Genomic DNA, 17729 nt, shown 5'->3' with positions numbered 1-17729 from the left:
ACGTTTCCAGAAGCTACTGCTTGTGGTGGCCTGACATGGGCCAGGCACATGGAATGGGCTCCCCAAATGGCAGCCCTGCCAGCCTCACCCCACTTCCTATCCACAGCCCGGCCCTGCTAAGGATGGTGGGTATGTGGCTGGGCCAGTCCTTCTCTTGCCTTTAATCTGCTCCTGGCCTCTTTGGGAAGTCCAACAACACACCAGAAGGGAAGGTGGAAAATGAAGGATGGGGGCAGAAGATCCTGTCCTCAGAGGTCAGATCCTGACAGAGTGGGTGATGAAGCTAGGTCGTGGCTTTGAACAATGTAGGGGAGGAGAGGCGGGCATTCCAGGCAGAGGAAACCAAATCAAGGTGCTCAAAGTTCTAGGGGCTGGCCTTCTTTTCATAAGAAAGGAAAAAGGTGGCAAGGTGATTACAGGTGACAGACCTGAGGCCCGTGTGGTCAGGACACTGCCTAAGGTGGCAGAGCCAGCAGGAGGTGGGGCAGAAATGTAAATCCAGGCTGACCCCAGAGTCCCTGACCCTAACCCACCCTTCCCTTGCTGGGCCAGAGGCCCAATGAAGAGGTCTAACACCCAAGGGCCAGGGGGCTTTTGAACAAGGAGCGAAAAACGGTTGGAAAGAGAAAGGCTCAGCTTTGCGGGGACTGAGGGAGGGACTCCAGCAGCTTCTGACCAGGTCAGGAGGGCATGCCCCAGGGCCTGGGTCACGCTGAGCAGAAATGCTCTCGTTGGGGCACCCGCAGGCCCCATCCCGCCCAGGGCTAGCTCTGCTGTGCATGGAATCCCCGTCAGCACCCCCAGAGGCCACCCACCTCCAACAAGGCCTTGTCTGGGGAGAGGTGGATGCCGGGCCTCGGCTCCAGGGGGCGGCCGTCCTTCCTCCAGCTCAGCACGGGAGCGGGCACAGCTTGGCTCCGGCACTCCAGGGCCACAGACTCATTGGCCACGACGGACACATTCAGCTCTTCCCCGAGGATGCTTGGGGGCGCTGTGGCAGGGGGCAGGAGAGGAGTCTCAGGCAGGTAGGTGGGACTTGGGTCAACACCAGACGATGGGGAGTCAGCTTTAGGAGGGGGCCTCTGCCCGGAGCTGTAACCCTCTTATCCTCCCCTCCAGGACCTTCCCAGACCTGCTCCAAATCTGAATAGGCTGATGGGTCATAACAAGGTCAATCACCCACGTGCGGCTTTGTGTTAGCTGTACGAGCTGATACCATCAAGGGAAAGTGGGTAAAGGGGACCCAGGATCTCTCTGTATTAATTCTTACAACTGTGTGTGAATTCACGATTATCTCAAAAAAATTTTAAAGAAATATAGTATTTTTATTTTTTTAAGTTTTTTAAAAAGCGGATCCCCAAAGCTCCTTTTCCCCTGGTACAAAAATGACCAGAGCAGTGTTGGGGTTAGGAAGGCAGGGTCTGGAGTCAGAGCTCCTGGGTTGGAGTCCTGTGTCTACCACCCAGGCACTGTGTGAGGCCCTGGAGATGTTACTCAGCCTCTCTGGACCTCGATTTCCTCATCTGTGCAATGGGATTAAAGAAAGTACCCACCTCATGGGGGCTCCGTGAGATTAAACACAATGACACACTGAGCACTTCAGTACACAATCCCTGTTAGCTATCACTCCAGCAAAGGTAAAGAGCTAGAATGGACAGCTTCCTCGCCCCTCCTACCCGAGGCTCCACGTTTCCCAGAGTTCCCTCATGCACCTGTGCAGACCTCCACAAAATCCCGGAAGAGGAATTGTTAAAACAACAGTGACTGTAGCCGTGTGCTTCATGAGGGTAGCGAATCCCATGACACCCTCTAAGGGGGGGTGCTATCTTTGCCCCAGTTCACAGATGAGGAAAGGGAGGCTCAGGGACCCCTGGGTGGCTTAGTCGGGGTAAGTGCCCGACTCTTGATTTCAGCTCAGGTCATGATCTCAGGGTCGTGGGATGGAGCCCTGCATTGGGCTCTGCACTCAGTGCCGAGTCTGCTTGTCCCTCTCCCTCTGCTCTTCCCCCTGATCTCTCTCTCGAATAAATAAATAAAATCTGAAAGAAAGAAAGAAAGAAAGAAAGAAAGAAAGAAAGAAAGAAAGAAGAAAGAAAGAAAAGAAAGAAAGAAAAGGAAAGAAAGAAAGAAAGAAAGAAAGAAAGAAAGAAAGAAAGAAAGAAAGAAAGAAAGAAAGAAAAAGAAAAAGAAAGAAAGAAAGGCAGGCGGGCTGGCTCAGAGAAGCAGAGTGACTGGCCCTAGCTCAAAGAGCTAGGAGTGGCAGAGGCAGGATTTGAACCCCACATCTATGACACTCACAAGCTCCAAACACCCACCCCACTGCCTTTCTGGAACGGAGTTACCCCCTTTCACCTAGGACAGTGAGAACATAGATTCCTGACATGACCCGGTACTCTTCCTGCCACGTCTCGCTCCTTCTACCTTTTCCCTGAACACAGAGCTCCTGGCTGTGCAGGCTGCCCGCCCACCCACCTGTCCACGAAAGGGGAGCTCACCTCCAACTGACCCCCATGTGAAGGCAGCCAGGGTCTCAGGCCGGCGCTCCCCACATCTAACTGCCCCTCGCCCTTTGGGCCTGGTGGGGGCACCCCCAGCCCCAACTTCTTGAGCCACTGGCCTGGACCAGACGGCACCCCGAGCCTGAGACTCACTGTGGACATAGAGCACGACGTCCCGGCGGTCCTCGCCCACCGCACTCACGGCCACGCAGGAGTAGCTGCCCGAGTCCGAGGCCCGGGCACTGGCCAGGGTGAGGACCCGGCCCCCGGGGAAGACCTGTGCCCCCAGGAGGAAGCCCACGTGAGCTTATGCACCTCAGGGGACAGCACCCACACCTTCATGAGCTGGCCCTGCTGCCGGGCACACCTGGGCAGCAGCCTCCACACCCCAGAGCCCCCCAAGGGGCAGGGGAACCGGGAGCTGCGCCCAGAGCTTGGAACGGCTGCCGGCCGCTGGGCAAATTACATCATGCTCTGAGAGTCCTCTGGAACAGCGTTACAGCTAGTGAGCCCTGCAATGGGGCTGAACCCCAGGTCTCAGATAGACGCACAGCTGACTTCGAAGAGAACAAAAGGAAAAATATAAAATATCTTAGTAATTTCTATGTCGATTATGTGATGAATAGATTCTTGGATAGTTTGGGTTAACTAAAATAGGTCATTAAATTGGATTTCACTTATTTCTTTCCACTCATTTGAATGTGGCTGCTAGAAAATTTAAAATTACATATACGGCTCGGGGTGCCTGGGCGGCTCAGTCGGTTGAGCACCTGACTCTTGGTTTCTGCTCAGATCGTGGGATCGAGCCCCGCGTTGGGCTCCGTACTCAGCGTGGAGTCTGCTTGAGACTTTCTCTCCCTCTCCCTCTGCCCCTCCTCCCCATGTGTGCTCTCTCTCAAATAAATAAATAAATCTTTTTTAAAATTACGTATAAAGCTCGTATTGGTGGCATCGTTATGTTTCTGGAGACCATGCAGCTCAAGACTCCCCATTTAGCAGCTCTCCTTCCTCCCTCCAGCGAACCGTCCTTGGCAGCCCCTGCTTCTCCCTCACCCTGGAGCTCCCAGGGCCTGACCTCTGCTCCTAACACCTACTGAGGCACCAGGGAGGAGAGCCAGGGCTGCCCAGCCTGCTGACCTGGAGGCCCGAGGCCCCTCCAGTGGACACGGGGTTTCCATCCTTCAGCCACATCAGCGTGGGGCTGGGGGCTCCAGTGGCATTACAGGTCAGCCGGACCGGAGCGTTGAGCAGTACAGGGCCTGGCAGGCTGGGCGGCAATGTGATGCGTGGAGGAACTGCAGGTGGGGGTGACACAGGGCACAGGGTGAGCCCCACTGAGGGCAAAGCCGGCAGGGCCCCAGCCAGGAGAGCCCACAGAACACACAGCCACAAACAGAAGTACGGGGACAGCCACTCCCAACAAGGGTCCATCACTCCATAGTTCCCAAGGTGTTCATCTCATCCTTACAATACCACCATGAGGTTTCTACAGATGGGATACTGGGAATCAGAGAGGGCAAGTCACCTGCCCAAGGCTGACCAGCTAGAAAGTGACAGAAATAGCACTTGAACTTGGGTCTTCTGGTCAGCATGAGGTCATTATTATGGGGATGGTGTGGGGTAACAAGGCTGAGGACCCCTGGGTAGGATAGGTAGATGGATGGATGGATGGATGGATGGATGGATGGATGGATTATGGATGGACAGGGATACAGATGGTGGGTGGATGGAGAGATGATAGATGAAGGATGGATGGATGGATGAATGATGGATGGATGAATGGAAGGACAGATGATAGATGGATGGATGGATGGATGGATGGATGAACAGACTGGCAGAGAAATGAGTGGAGGGACAACTTTTTGGAGAAAGACCCCTTTAGTCCCAGGGCAGCTCACCATTGACCCGCAGCCCATACTGCAGCTCTGTGCTGCCTGCCACATTGGACGCCACGCAGCGGTAGCTCCCGGCATCAGAAAATCGTGCCCGCTCAATGCGGATAACTCTCCCGTCAGCTGACACCGTCACTCCCTTCCGGGCAGAGACAGGCTGGCGGCCCTTGAACCAGGAGATATCTGGGGGAAAGAAGAGAGGTGCAAGCAGTCCGGCCAACCCTTCAGACTGCTCCTGGGTAATAAGCATCTACAAAGGGCTTTCAGGGAGGGCACAGGACAAGCCTTTATTTCAGGCACTGGAGCAAGCCGTTGTTCTCAAAAAAGAAGGCTGGGGTGGAATAGGGCAGTGTTGTCTGAGACAGGGGACTGGCAGAGGGGATGTTCCCTGGGATGGAGCCTGGGGAGCCAGGAGCGAGGACAGTCAAAGCCAGCCCGACCCCCCTCACCTCTCCCTGCCAGGAAACCATCTTTAGAGGGAAACATGCTGCATTCTAAATCAGCACCCTTGTAAGCATGGGCCTTACATCCTGCCAGCGCCCACCCTGTCATCTGAACACTCACGCCTAGCCCCGAGCGCCTGGCCTTTCCCCAGCGGCTGGTCTAGAGAAGAGCCCCAGACAGACAACAACTCAGAGATCCTGGTCCTGCGCCCAGGCCCCAGGACATCCTGTGAGATTGCAAACTCTGAACAGAAGCCCCCTGCACGCTGGCTTCAGATACCAGTGCAAAAGCTCTGGGCCCTGGCAGTGACTGGCATATTGAGAAGGAAGCAAGGAAAGTTGAGAAATAGGGGGAAAGCCTACTGAGTGCTTGCTGTTCCGTCCACAGCCCAAGTGGTGCCTGGGGCACCAGCCAGCCTCATTAGATGGGGAACTTGGGCCAGCTGGAGACAGCTTGCAGCCCAGAGGAGGGGGTCTTACCAGGAGGGGGAACGCCCGAAGCCAGACACTCCAAGGTTACTGAGGCATTTTCCAGCACTGCCTTGTTCAGCGGGCCCGGCTCAATGTTGGGGGGCACTGGGGAGACAAGGAGAGCCCTGGCTTGGTGGATGAGGACTCCGGCAGCTCATCCCAGCCATCCCTGATGTCCCTCCCCAGCCTTCCCGAAGGGTCTGGGCAATAAAAGCCCCAAATGGCTCATGTCCTCTGAGGGAGGAACCCCACTCCTGAACCGGCAGGAGAACAAGGCATTGGGCTGCAATCTTTACGGCAGGGGCACAACGGGGACAACCCCATCACCCAGCTCTGCTGGGACAGCCGACAGCTGGTATGGTGGAAAGTGACAAGTCCAGAGGTTTGCCAAGCACGCAAGGACGTAAACGAACTCAAGAATGAATAAGACAAGCAAAGTTAAGTATGAATGCAGACAAGGACATGCTGTTTCTAAAATCCCATCCCCCCCTGAAACCCCAGGGCAGCCCCGGGGGCGCTCACGGGATCACCCACCATCCAGCACCCTTGTCCTCACCCAACACCTTGAGAGCCACGTCCCTTTTGCTCTCGCCAGCCAGGCTAGTGGCAGCGCAAGTGTAGACACCTTCATCCCTCAGGTCCACCTTCTCGATCTGGGGGGGGGGGTGGCAAAGTGTGTGCCGTGGGGACCCAGGGCCCCAAACTGGAGGGTGGTCAGGGAGATGCTGGGAGGTGGGGAGCAGCCAGGTTGCTGCAGACCCCAGGGGCGGGAGAAAGGAGTCAAGGGGACAGTTCGGCTAGGGGGTGGAGTTCTAAGCTCTGTATTTGGATTCCAGGGATACTTCCCTTCCCCCCACTATGTCCCTCTGATAGCTGAAGGCACCTAGGACCCCCTCCCCTCCTCAGGCCCACCATGCAGCCCTCATCCTGCCCCCAGGCTGCCAGGACCCCCCTCGGGATCACCAGAACCTCTAAAAAGTGGCCCCTCCATCTGTGTCCAGCTGCCCCACCAGCCCTGGGGCCCCTGAACGTACCTGCAGTTTCCCCCGCAAGGCTGCCAGGGCCACCCCATCCTTCCACCAGCGGAGACTTGGGGTGGGTACCCCAGTCGCCACACATTGGAGGGTCACAGGCTGCAGGAAAGGGACTGTGATATTGTCGCCCCCAACGATGGCCACCTGTGGGAGCTCTGGGCAGGGGGAGAGGCAGGGAGGGCCCAGGTCAGGGTCAGGAGGGGTGCAGTGAGCACCCAGCCATCCCCTCAAAGCCTGGGGAGTAGGGAATGTCCTTAGAGAGCCAGCCTCTGGCCTCCATCCTCTCAACAGACGCTTGGCTTATGGGGAGAGCACCAGACCAGGAGCCAGCAGAGCAGGTCTTCCCCTTTAAAATTCTCCTACCCATCCATTCACCCATCCATGTGTGCATCGAGCCTCTATTCTGTACCAGGCTCAGGGGTATAGCAGAGAACAGTGGCTATAGTGCTGCCCTCCCAGAGCTCCCAGAGCTGGGCAGGGGACATGGACAACCCAACAGGCAATTTTAATACAGTGGGTGGTAGGCTATGGCCATGGCAGGCTAGCTAGTGCAGATTAGAACCATAGTGGGATCAAGGAGGGCTTCCTGGAGGAAGGGGTGCTTTAGGACAAACCTGAAAGATAGGGAGGAGCTACACAGTTGAAGAGGAAGAAGGAGAATGTTCCAGGCAGACGAAACAGTATTTGCAGGCTTGGAGGTGGTACATTTAAGAACTGAATGAAGTTCAGCTGATACATTTAAGAACTGAATGAAGTTCAGCTGATACATTTAAGAACTGAATGAAGTTCAGCACGGTCAACACAAAGAGAGCGAGTGAAGAGACGGTGGGCTGGGGAGGGGAGTGAGGGCCTGTGAACAGGACGCGTGACAAGCGTGGAAGCGGCTGAGGCCAGCCTCTCACACTTGAGTCTCTTTGGGGAGCTGGAAAGTCCTCCCAGAAACACTGTCTAGAGAAGACCAGCCCTGGGCCCTTCCTTCATCCACCAGGCCGACCCTCAGGCACAGATGGCCATGACCCCCTGGCTCTGCCCCCCCCCCAATAGCTCAGGCTGCCCACGCCCCCTCACCATGCACGGACAGCTCCACCTCAGCCCCAGTGGTGCCCGCCTCGTTGGTGGCCTGGCAGGCGAAGAGGCCCGCGTGGTCCAGTTCCACGTGGCTGATGCGCAGCGTGGCCCCCCGTGAGGCCACCTGCACCCCAGCCAGCTCCTCGGCTGGGCGGCCATTCTGCAGCCATCTGAGGGGGGTGGGGAGGGGGACACGTCGGTCAGCCTGAGGCCAGGGAAGCCAGGGTAGGCAGGATCTCCCTGGCTCTGCGGCCTCCTTCATACTCCCAGGAAGGGGGAGCGTCTCCCATCCCCACCAACTCCCCCAGCACGCAGTCTCTGCCTGCCCCCACCCCAGTCCTGGCCTCCACCGCCCCGTACGCACTGGAGAGTAGGCACGGGGGAGCCGGAGGCCTGGCAGGGAAGTTCCAGGGGCTGTCCCACGAGGGCGGTCACCTGGCCTGAGCCTTCAGCCACCAGGAGCTGTGGGGGCACTGGGGACAGGACCCACAATTGGGTGTTTGGAGCTGAGCAAACCCAAGTCCCCAGCACCTTCCAAGCAAGACCCAAACCTCACCCTTCAAGTCCCCTAGGAGGCCTTCCGGGACCAGAGAGTGAGTGGCCCTTCTGGTCTCCCCACAGGCTCGGCCTGTATATTAAATGTCTGTCTCCCCACCAGACTGAGGCCTCGGGAGTCTCGTCTGCCTTGTTCTCTGCTTTCTCTCCAATACCACATGGGCCTGGCCCAGAGGTGATGCCTGAGAAATGTCTGTCAAATGGAAGAAAGCAGGCAAAGGCCCACCCCACCCTGGAACCAGGGCCCACAGCCCAGCTTTGGGCCTCAGGGAGTCCTTGACAAATGTCTGGCCCATCGGCCAGGCACATCTGGAAGGCAGAGTGGGGTCCTGTCCCAAGTGACCTGGCTTGGGGTCCCGAGCAGGAAGAGGAAGCATGATCCTGGGGCTCAACCCCGCCCCCTTATGGCTCTGCAGGACCTCCAGCCCAGATCTGTGTGTTCATCTGTCTTGTGCAATATGGGGACGCTGGGCCTTCACCACCCTGTGTCCCCGCAGGGGCTGCAGGGACCCACACACAATGTGTATAGGAAGAGCAGTCCACAGCCCAGGTGACTCAGAGGGGACAGTCCCTGGCTTACCCTGCACTTCCACGGAGTACTGTAGCACGGCCTCCCCAGCGGGGCTGCTGGCCACGCAGCTGTATGGGCCTCCGGATGCCTCCCCCAGGCTCTCCAGGCTCAGCACTCTGCCTCCTGCTTCCAGCCACGTCTCGTTGCTCTCTGCCACAGGCAGCCCCTCGTGGTGCCAGGAGAGGGTGGGGAGTGGGTGGCCTCTGGCCACACACTCCAGAGCCAAGGGCCTCCCAGCCACAGCCTTCACCACATGAGGCCCTCCTCCAGCACCCTCGATGGTGGGCGGGACTAGGGAAGAAGCAGGGGGCTGCTCAGGACCAGAGGGGGACACCTGTCTGCTCCCCTCCCAGCAGGCCAGCGTAGGCCCCTCGCTGACCCCACCTCCCATGAACTGCCTGCTCCTGCTTCCCTGGCTGGAAGCATTCTCTCCCTCCGTCCCTGGGCTGCATCCCACCCCCCACACTGCTTGCCTCTTTGCTCCACCCCTGCGAGCTCCCCAGGAACAGAACAAGAGCTTGTCTGCATGTGCCTCCGTGTCTGCACACAGTAGGTCTCTATTTCTGTAGAACTCAAAGTGATGGGCTCCCCAAGGCCTGAGACCAGAACCGCTGCTCCTTCAGGAATCTTCCCTGGTCTGAGGAAGTGGATGCCTGAGGCAGGCCGAGCCTAAAGGGCCTGGTCTGTGGGGGTTCAGCCCTCAATGGCCAAGGGGGTAGCCAGAGGGGGACTTCTCTCTTCCCCCTGGAATGGCGCCCCCGTTGCGGAGACCATGGAGCCATCGCCAGGGAGCATGGGGACATGACTGCCTGGGATGAGCTTCTCAGACTTGTCTGGGTCACAAGGCCCTTTGAAAATTGTATGAAAATGCCCTTTCCACTCCATTTCCAGGAGGTCCCCCGATCCCCAAATGAGAGCCCCCGAGATGGCAGCTGGGTGCATCATCAGATGCTGTTGGTGAGCCCCACACAGCCCAGCTTCCCTTCAGGATCCCCTTGACTCCAGCCCCCAAGCCCTCCTCATCTGCGGGGGCCAGAGCTCTGGAGCTGAGTCTTCTCAAGGGGCCAGGATGACCCCACCAGTCTACATTCTGGGTCTCAAACTTCACCTGCTCAGACCCCATCGCTGCCCACCCATACCCAGTTTTTCCTCCCCTCAGAGCCCAGCCCCTCAAGGTGGGTCTACGCCCAGGTAAACAGCACAAGATATACATTCAGATCCCGGTCCAACACCATGAACCAGGTCGCATCACCTCCTAGCAAGTGACCCGCGGCCAGCCTCTCACCCCAGAATCCCCTGCACGCAAAGGTAAGTGGGAGACAGGGAGACAAGGGCCCAAGCCCCTGAGCCCTGATGAAATGAGCTGATGCTGTGAAAAGCCCCAGGGGCCCCGGCTCACCACAGTGAGCGATTGACAGAGTAGTTAATTATTCACTGAAGGGCACTGGAAAGCGCTAACCCCAGAGGGAAATGTGCATTCTCCGCTTGACTCTGCCTGGGCCCCCAGACAGGCCCGCCCACCCTGGCCTCAGCAGCCTGCCTGTCTGAGTGAGGGAAGCTGGATAAGCCGAGATGGCCATTCTCCCCAGGGAACTCTAGTCTCATTATCCTGGGCCTCTGTCCACTCCCCCTCGGCGACTATTGAAGACAGGCCCACCATGGCCCAGAGTGCCCCACCCCCACCCCGGCACTGCCCACCCCAGCTGACCGCTGCTCAGGGCAACCCCTGGCCGCTCACCATAAACCTCCAGCCGGGTGCTCTTCTCTGTGACCCCCACGGGGTTGCTGGCCTGGCAGGTGTAGGTGCCGGCATCCACGCCCCGGGCCCTCCCCAGCTGCAGCTGCCGGCCTCCCCTGGTGTAGACAGCTTCAGTGCTGTGTGGGAGGGAGGCCCCGTCCTTGAACCACGTGATGTCAGGAGCAGGCACTCCTCGGGCCTCACACAAGAACCGCACCGGGCGGCCCTCCATGACGGCCACCTCATTCGTCTCGTTGGAGCCCCAGATGGTGGGAGGCGCTGAGAAGGACAATGGGGGGGTGGTCACAGGGAGCCTCCCCAAGGTGGCTGGTGTCCCAACCCCAGAGTGGTAATCACATGCCCGTGGGCCACAAGCTCTGCACATGTCACTGGCTCCTACCGTGAGGTGTGGAATGCATGGGGCGTGGGGACAGAAGAGGGCCTGGGGACAGATGGGGACAGGCCTCTCAGGACCTGCTGATGTGGGACCCTGTCATCACAAGAGGTGTGGAGTTGCCAGAGGAACCACAGGTCTGGGCTCTGGACCCACTCTGCCTCTAACTCCCTGCATGACCGGGCACAGGTCACTTCCCCTCTCTGGCTCTCAGTCTCCGAAATCAGGGGTTCACCACTGGTGACACCCACGGTGATCCTGGGGCCGTGTGGGCACAGCATGAAATAGCACTGCATTTCAGGACGGAAGAGCTCCGCCCTTCCCGAACTCCTTCCAGCCTGATTACAACAAAGGGAAAGGCGCGGTTTGGTGGTCGACTGTACAGGTAACCCTTCTAGTACTTTCTGTATCAGCGCTCTCTTGCTGCATTTGTTTTCACAGCTTCTTCCCTGAAGGCCAGGTGGCCCTGGTTTCCCACTTACAGCTGAGATATTAAATATCCTTTTAAATAAGTATTTTTCTATGTAAGACGAGGGACTCGACTTAAACGATCATTCCGAGCAGGCTCAGGAATAGGAAAGCTGTAAAGCTGGGGTTGGGGACAATGGGATTTGGGACCGCTGGGCCAGATTCCCTGTCCCTCCCCCCAGCCTTACTGGCCCAGAAGGCTGCTTCTCCAGGGACCCCCTCTCTGCCCTATCCTTCCTCCATGCAGCAGGCAGCCGAGGCTGGGGGGTCGTGGGGGGCAGCTCACCCTGCATTCTGAGCTGGAAGTCCTTGGTCTGCTGGCCGGCAGGGCTGAAGGCCACACACTGGTACCGTCCCTCGTCCCCCAGGTGACTGCTGGTGATTCTGAGAACCTGGCCATCTTCCTGGAGCTGGACGCGAGGGTCTCCTGGGAGGACGGGCCTGGAAGGGCGGTCACGAGCACACCACCAGTTAGGGCTGGGCTGCGCAGAGGGGGGCCTGCCACTGGTGAAAAGCAATGTCACCGGAGAGGTGCCCGTCCACCAAGGAATACCTACAGTGGAATATTGTTCAGCCATGAAATGACACGAAGTGCAGGCGCACCTCACTTTTTTATGCAGCACAGATACTGTGTTTCTTACACATTGACATTTTGGGGCAAGCCTGCATCGAGCCAGCCTGTTGGCACCATTCTTCCAATGGCATTGGCTCACTTCGTGTCTCCATGTCACGATTTTGGCCATTCTCACACTCTTTCAAACTCCCTCATTATTATTATATTTGTTGAGCTGTGATTTGTAACATCTATTTGTTACGCGTGATGACAACTTGCTGAGAGCTCAGATGACGGCTAGCACTTTCTAGCAATCAGCTACTTTTTTAAAACATCTTATTTTTCTGTGTTTTATTTTTTAAGATTTTATTAATTTATTTGACAGAGAAAGAGAGCACAAGTAGCCAGAGCAGCAGGGAGAGGGAGGGGGAGAAGCAGGCTCCCCACTGAGCAAGGAGCCCGACAAGGGGCTCGATCCCAGGACCCGGGACCATGACCTGAACCAAAGGCAGATGCTTAACCCACTGAGCCACCCAGGCGCCCCAAGGAGGCACATTCTTTTTTAGACACAATACTGTTGCATGTTCAAGAGACCGCAGTAGAGTGTCACGTGACTTTCGTGCGCACTGGGAAACCAAAAAATTCATTTGATTTGCTTTATTGCAAGATTTGCTCTCTTGTGGTGGTTTGGAGCCGAAGCTGTGGCATCTCTCAGATGTGCCTGAACCCATCCCTGCTCTAGCATGGAAGAACCCCCAAGAACTGTGTGTTAAGTTAGAGACGCTGGGCACAAAAGGACACATACTATATGACTGCATGGAATTTATCTGAAGTACAGGCAAATCTATAGAGAGAAAGCAGACTAGTGGTTGCCAGGGACTGATGGGTATGGGGTCCCCTCTTGGGACGATGAAATGTTCTGGTAACTAGAGAGAGGTGACCGATGGTGTGCCCCACTATGTGTGTACTAAATACTAGTGACGTGTGCACTTTAGAATGGTTAGTTTTACATTTTGTTGTGAATTTTACCTAAAAAAACAAAAAATGAAAAGTTTACAACAAAAAGCAAGACTGGCTAAGTAATGAGAAAATCCTGCCGGCAGGGGGGGGTGGGGAAGAGAGGAGTGTCCCCTGAGTCACCGCAGGTGGGAGCGGTACGTGTCCCATGCTGCCCTCTGCTGCCTGGGTCCTGGGGGGCACATGTGATGCTGGTCAAGCTTCCTTGCTGAGTTCGCCCTCCCCAAGGCCCCCCTCCACCATGCCATGCCATCCACCAGGAAGACCACTCACTGCCCATCCTTGGTCCATTCCACCTGGGGCGCGGGGACCCCCGAGGTCCAGCACTCCAGCTCCACCTTTGCACCAGCCAGACCCAGCACCTCCTGGGCAGCCCCGGCTCCCATCACGGAAGGAGGGACTGGGGGGTGAGGGGCAGAGGGGTGAAAACTCTTCAAATCCTGCACAGGCAAAGGCCCTGTGGTGGGCCTTCATCTGTGCGGGTTTGCAGACTGGTGCACACTTCCCTCCCCATCTGTCCTTCCCTTGAAGATCTCCAGCTGGATTGGGACCCCGCTCTGTACCTTCTCAGCTTCTGATACGACTTTTTTTGTAGCACATAACACAACACTAATTACAGGGTTAATCATGTGACTGTCTAATGTCTGTCCCGAGAGCTCTGTGAGGACAGGGATGGGGTCTGTTGTGGGCCCCTCTGTGACCCTGACACTCAGCAGCCAAAGTCCCCCTCCTCCCCATCCCCCACAAAAGGGTAGGGGCTCAGGCCTCACTTACTGAGCACGAGGAGATCAAAGTCCCTCTGGGCAGTCCCAGCCTGGTTCTCCGCCCGGCAGGAATAGAGGCCAGAATCGCCCTCCTGGATCCTGGGAAAGTGGAGGGCCCAGGGCTTGTCCAGGAGTCGGTGACGGCCTGTCTCGGGGATCTGGGCAGGAGAGGCCAGATGGAACTGGTGAGAGGGATCTGGCCACTCCCCAGCATCAGCAGTAAGAACCTGAGGCCCAGGGAGCCAGTCGGTGACTTGGAAACTGGGGCTTCTGACTCCAAGTGCCATGCCCCCTCCACCATGCAGCCCCCCAGGCTTTTTTGTGGGAATGCAGTCCTCCACTGCCCAATGCATTACCCAGAACACCTATCACATCTCCTTGCCACAACCGGCACATGCAGGAACCCATCCAGAAGGTCCATACCCTATCCAAATCCCACCCACAGCCCAGCCCCTCCAGAGGACACCCACCGGCTGCCCATCTTTGAACCACACAATCTCAGGGGCTGGAAAGCCATTCGCGTCACACTCCAAAGTCAGGGACTGCCCGGCCATGCCTGACAGGTTGGCCCTGCGCCCGTCTTCCCGGATGCTAGGGGGCACTTGGGAGCAAAGAGAAGCAGAGAAGCTGTCCCCTCCCCGGAGAGCCACAGCTACCCAGACCCCATCTGGGCTGCTCCTCCTGGCCTGGACAGGCAGTCCCAACTCCTGCCCTTCCCCAGATTCTGGGGTCCCAGGATGCCCACCGCAGTCCCTGATCTGGCCACCAGGAGCCATGTGGACCTGGGAATGCCTCAGCAGCCCACCCTGGGACCCAGATGCCCCCGTAGTCCCTGAGCACTGTGCCACTTTCTCTAACATTCAGCTTTGCAAGAGGCCGGAGCCCCCAGATCTATCTGGTTCTACTTACAACCTGTTGTCATGGTCACCTGGGAGGGACCCCGAGTCGTATTCTCTGAAGGTGGGGCCTGGTATATCTTTGAAACAAATTTCCCAGGCAAGTCATTAAATAGCAAGCCAGGGTGGCTCGCAGCCTGCCCCACCGTGAGCTCTTGGACCCTGGGGAGATGGTGCCATCGCACCTGGGTGTCCTGGGTGCCACTGGGAGGTGTGTACAAGCCATCCCCTACTCTGAGGTCCCTGCTTACCGTAGACCACCAGCTTGGCTCTCCTGGACGTGGAGCCTGCCTCATTGGAGGCCTGGCACTCATAGTCTCCGCTGTCAGAGGCAGAAACTGAGGCCAGGAACAGGGAGCCATCATCCAGCACCTCCAGGCCCGGCCGGCCACGCAGGGGCTCTGAGGATGGGCCCTTCCGCCACGTGACCTGTGGCTTGGGCGTCCCTGGCAGGGCACATGGAGTCACCAGCATGAGTGCCCTGTCCTCTTTCCCCTCCACACCCACGTTCCCCGCCTTGTGCAGCTGTCGCTGACCCTCCAGAGGTGATTCCAAGCACCTCCCAGGCTGGCAGGAGCAGCTCCCACCTGCTGCAGGCCCACTGGTCTCCCAGGTGCCCGAGCGCCACAGGCAAGGGCCCAGAGCCCTCTTCCCAGTTCCCTTCTCAAAGAAGTCCCGTCATTTAGAATCATACTCCTGGCCCCGTTAGCTGCCCCGCGCTCCTTTCTGCAATCACCCCCAACTTTCTACCACACACAGGATGTCTTTAATTAGATTTCTTTTGTCTACCACCCATCTCCCCCACAAGGGCCAGGGTCTTTGCTGCAAGCCCAGGGCCTGGCACCTAGGGGGCACTAAATGAATGAGCGAGCCTGCTGTGTTTGGCACCTGGTCCGAGCGTGAAGATTGGGCTGGGCAGCTGTCCCCTCCACAGGCACGGAGCCTGGCACTGCCGGCCACAACCCCCCCAGCCCCACCGTGAGCCCCACAATCGCCCTGGACTCCCTTCTCGGACACTGCTTACGCTGGACTGCCCAAGGTCCACCTCTGCCACCAGGCTGCGGGCTCACGTGGCCTGGTGCACAGAGGATATGGAATACACGGCTGCCCCCCTGGGGCCAGGCGCACAGTGGTGTCCTCTGATCGATGTTGCAGGGATGACCCGGCCTCCCGAGCGCCACACACACCTGATAGGCAGCGGTGCCCGGTGGTCACAGCAGAGCTGGGGTCACACGTGCCTCCGCCCTGCTAACATGCTGGATGACGTCAGGACAAAAGCCCTCACCTGCCCCCTTCTTCACCAGCGCCACGTAGGAGGGGGGCACTCCCCAAACTCCGAGGACAGCACGCTCACACCTCCGTCACCCCCCTCCCTCACAGCCGGCATTGGTCACTGGGACCCCCGGTGCGGGCGAATCCACGTGGGCTAACGCAAAGCCCCATGCTCGCTCTCTCTGTAGACACGAGCTCTCCCACCTCGCTCGCTCTTTTATCCTCAGCCGCGGGAGGAAGGGGTAGGCACCCCATTGGGCGGGCATGGACCTGGCACACCCAAGGCATCCTAGGGGTCATCTCCTTCTGGAGGGTCCCTGGCCCACCCCCCTGCACCGACCGCTCTGCCTGCAGTTCTGGGACTCTGCCTGTCGCCGTGAGGGCAAGGAGGGTCGTCGCCCACCCACGCGTGTCACACTCCGTGCCTGCCCACGAGCCCACCGGAGCCTCCCAATGCCGGGGGACTTGCTCCCCACTGTGCGCACACGCGTGCCAGCACTGCGCGCACACGCCACACCGTGCACACGCATTCACATATGTACACCACACACACACCTCGCCACACACATACACACACACCATACACACACCACACATAGACACCACACACACCACGACATACATATGCAACACACACGCACCATACCACACACACCACACACACACCACACACAGCATAACATATGCACATACGTATGTACACACCACATATACACTCCACCCAGACACACACACCACACACACATTTACACATACATACACAACACACACATAAATACCACACACCACACGCACAGACACACATACCACACACACATTTACACATACACACACACCACACACATATATACCACACACCACACGCACAGACACACACACCCCACCACACACACTCCACGGCACACAATGCCCCTCCCAGCTCCTCAGTTTTTCCAGAGAGGCCCACGCCACTCCCGTCCTCCCACCATGCCAGGGCCCAGGACTTCAGAGCTACTGACCTGGAGGGACATTGAGTTTTGAACCCTGGAACTTTCTTTTTTTTTTTTTTTTTTAAGATTTTATTTATTTATGTGACAGAGACAGAGATAGAGACAGCCAGCGAGAGAGGGAACACAAGCAAGGGGGAGTGGGAGGGGAAGAAGCAGGCTCATAGTGGAGGAGCCTGATGTGGGGCTCCATCCCATAACGCCGGGATCACGCCCTGAGCTGAAGGCAGATGCTTAACCACCGTGCCACCCAGGCGCCCCTCTGGAACTTTCTTTTAAATGCAAAACATCTAACCCCTCCGTGAGCTCTAAGCACAGAACTGCCCAGAGAAGATTCCAGGGGACTCAGAACTATCGGTGAAAATCACCTCCCCACTCCTGTTTCACAGGGGCCAGGAGAGGAGAAATGAGGTGTCCCAAATCACCAGCAAGGCAGCAGCCAGGCTCCTGGCCTTCCCGTCCCACCCCACAAGGAGCAGGCGGGTGGTGTCACCCACCGCAGGTACCAGGGCTCCTGCATTCCAGGCACTGGGCTTGGCACTTTCTCCTTGGCCCTCCGAGCCCAAGGTCACACAGCTGGTGAATGCCGGTGCCCAACACTGCCCGCCAGGCAGCTCCCTGCTTGAAAGGAAGAAGGCCAAGGGCAGCCTGGGGCGCAAGTGCTGTTTATCAGATCAGAGGGAGCTTGGGTTATGCCGATTCAGCTGAAGTCTGGCCCAGAGGACAGGCTGCTGACTGACCACGGATGATGAGGGCACCCGGGGCAGGCAGGCCACTGGCTGGGTCCCATCCCCCACCTCCCCCCACCTCCTCTGACTGCATAATGGCTGCTTGCTCTGACCAGAGATGGGCACAAGGTGGCGCCCTGGCCGAGGGTGGACCATCACCACTCCAGGTGGCCGGGTCTCAGAAAGGAGCCCAGGAGGTTCCTGGCGCTCCCACCCAGTGCCTGCCTCCTACCTGCCCCTCCGTCGGGCCTGTTCCAGGGACTTCCCTGGGCTCCTGGCACGAGAAGTGACATGGAGACTAGAACCAGCTCTCCCGGCTCCTTCCAGACTTTTTGTAAGCTGCCACCCGCTCCTCAGACCCAGACGCCCAACCAAACACAT

General features: G+C 57.9%; 1 protein-coding gene across 1 annotated transcript in view; it reads right to left on the bottom strand.

Moving 5' to 3' along the window:
* The window catches only part of HMCN2 (hemicentin 2), a 139923-nt gene that overhangs the window by 54746 nt on the left and 67448 nt on the right, over positions 1–17729 (bottom strand). The window contains exons 24-39 of the mRNA XM_034663740.1: positions 14614–14808; positions 13937–14067; positions 13477–13624; positions 12976–13102; positions 11419–11573; positions 10271–10549; positions 8542–8823; positions 7771–7879; positions 7407–7576; positions 6339–6493; positions 5861–5957; positions 5314–5409; positions 4397–4573; positions 3636–3793; positions 2652–2775; positions 816–991 (exon numbers count right to left, since the gene is read on the bottom strand). Of these exons, the coding sequence (XP_034519631.1) occupies positions 816–991; positions 2652–2775; positions 3636–3793; positions 4397–4573; positions 5314–5409; positions 5861–5957; positions 6339–6493; positions 7407–7576; positions 7771–7879; positions 8542–8823; positions 10271–10549; positions 11419–11573; positions 12976–13102; positions 13477–13624; positions 13937–14067; positions 14614–14808 (2579 nt within the window). The remainder of the gene's footprint in view (positions 1–815; positions 992–2651; positions 2776–3635; positions 3794–4396; positions 4574–5313; positions 5410–5860; positions 5958–6338; positions 6494–7406; positions 7577–7770; positions 7880–8541; positions 8824–10270; positions 10550–11418; positions 11574–12975; positions 13103–13476; positions 13625–13936; positions 14068–14613; positions 14809–17729) is intronic.

Source organism: Ailuropoda melanoleuca, chromosome 7 (assembly GCF_002007445.2).
Source record: "Ailuropoda melanoleuca isolate Jingjing chromosome 7, ASM200744v2, whole genome shotgun sequence".
In the NCBI taxonomy this organism is placed as follows: domain Eukaryota; kingdom Metazoa; phylum Chordata; class Mammalia; order Carnivora; family Ursidae; genus Ailuropoda; species Ailuropoda melanoleuca.
Note: the sequence above shows the minus strand (reverse complement) of the source record. Positions and strands in the feature narration are given on the sequence as shown.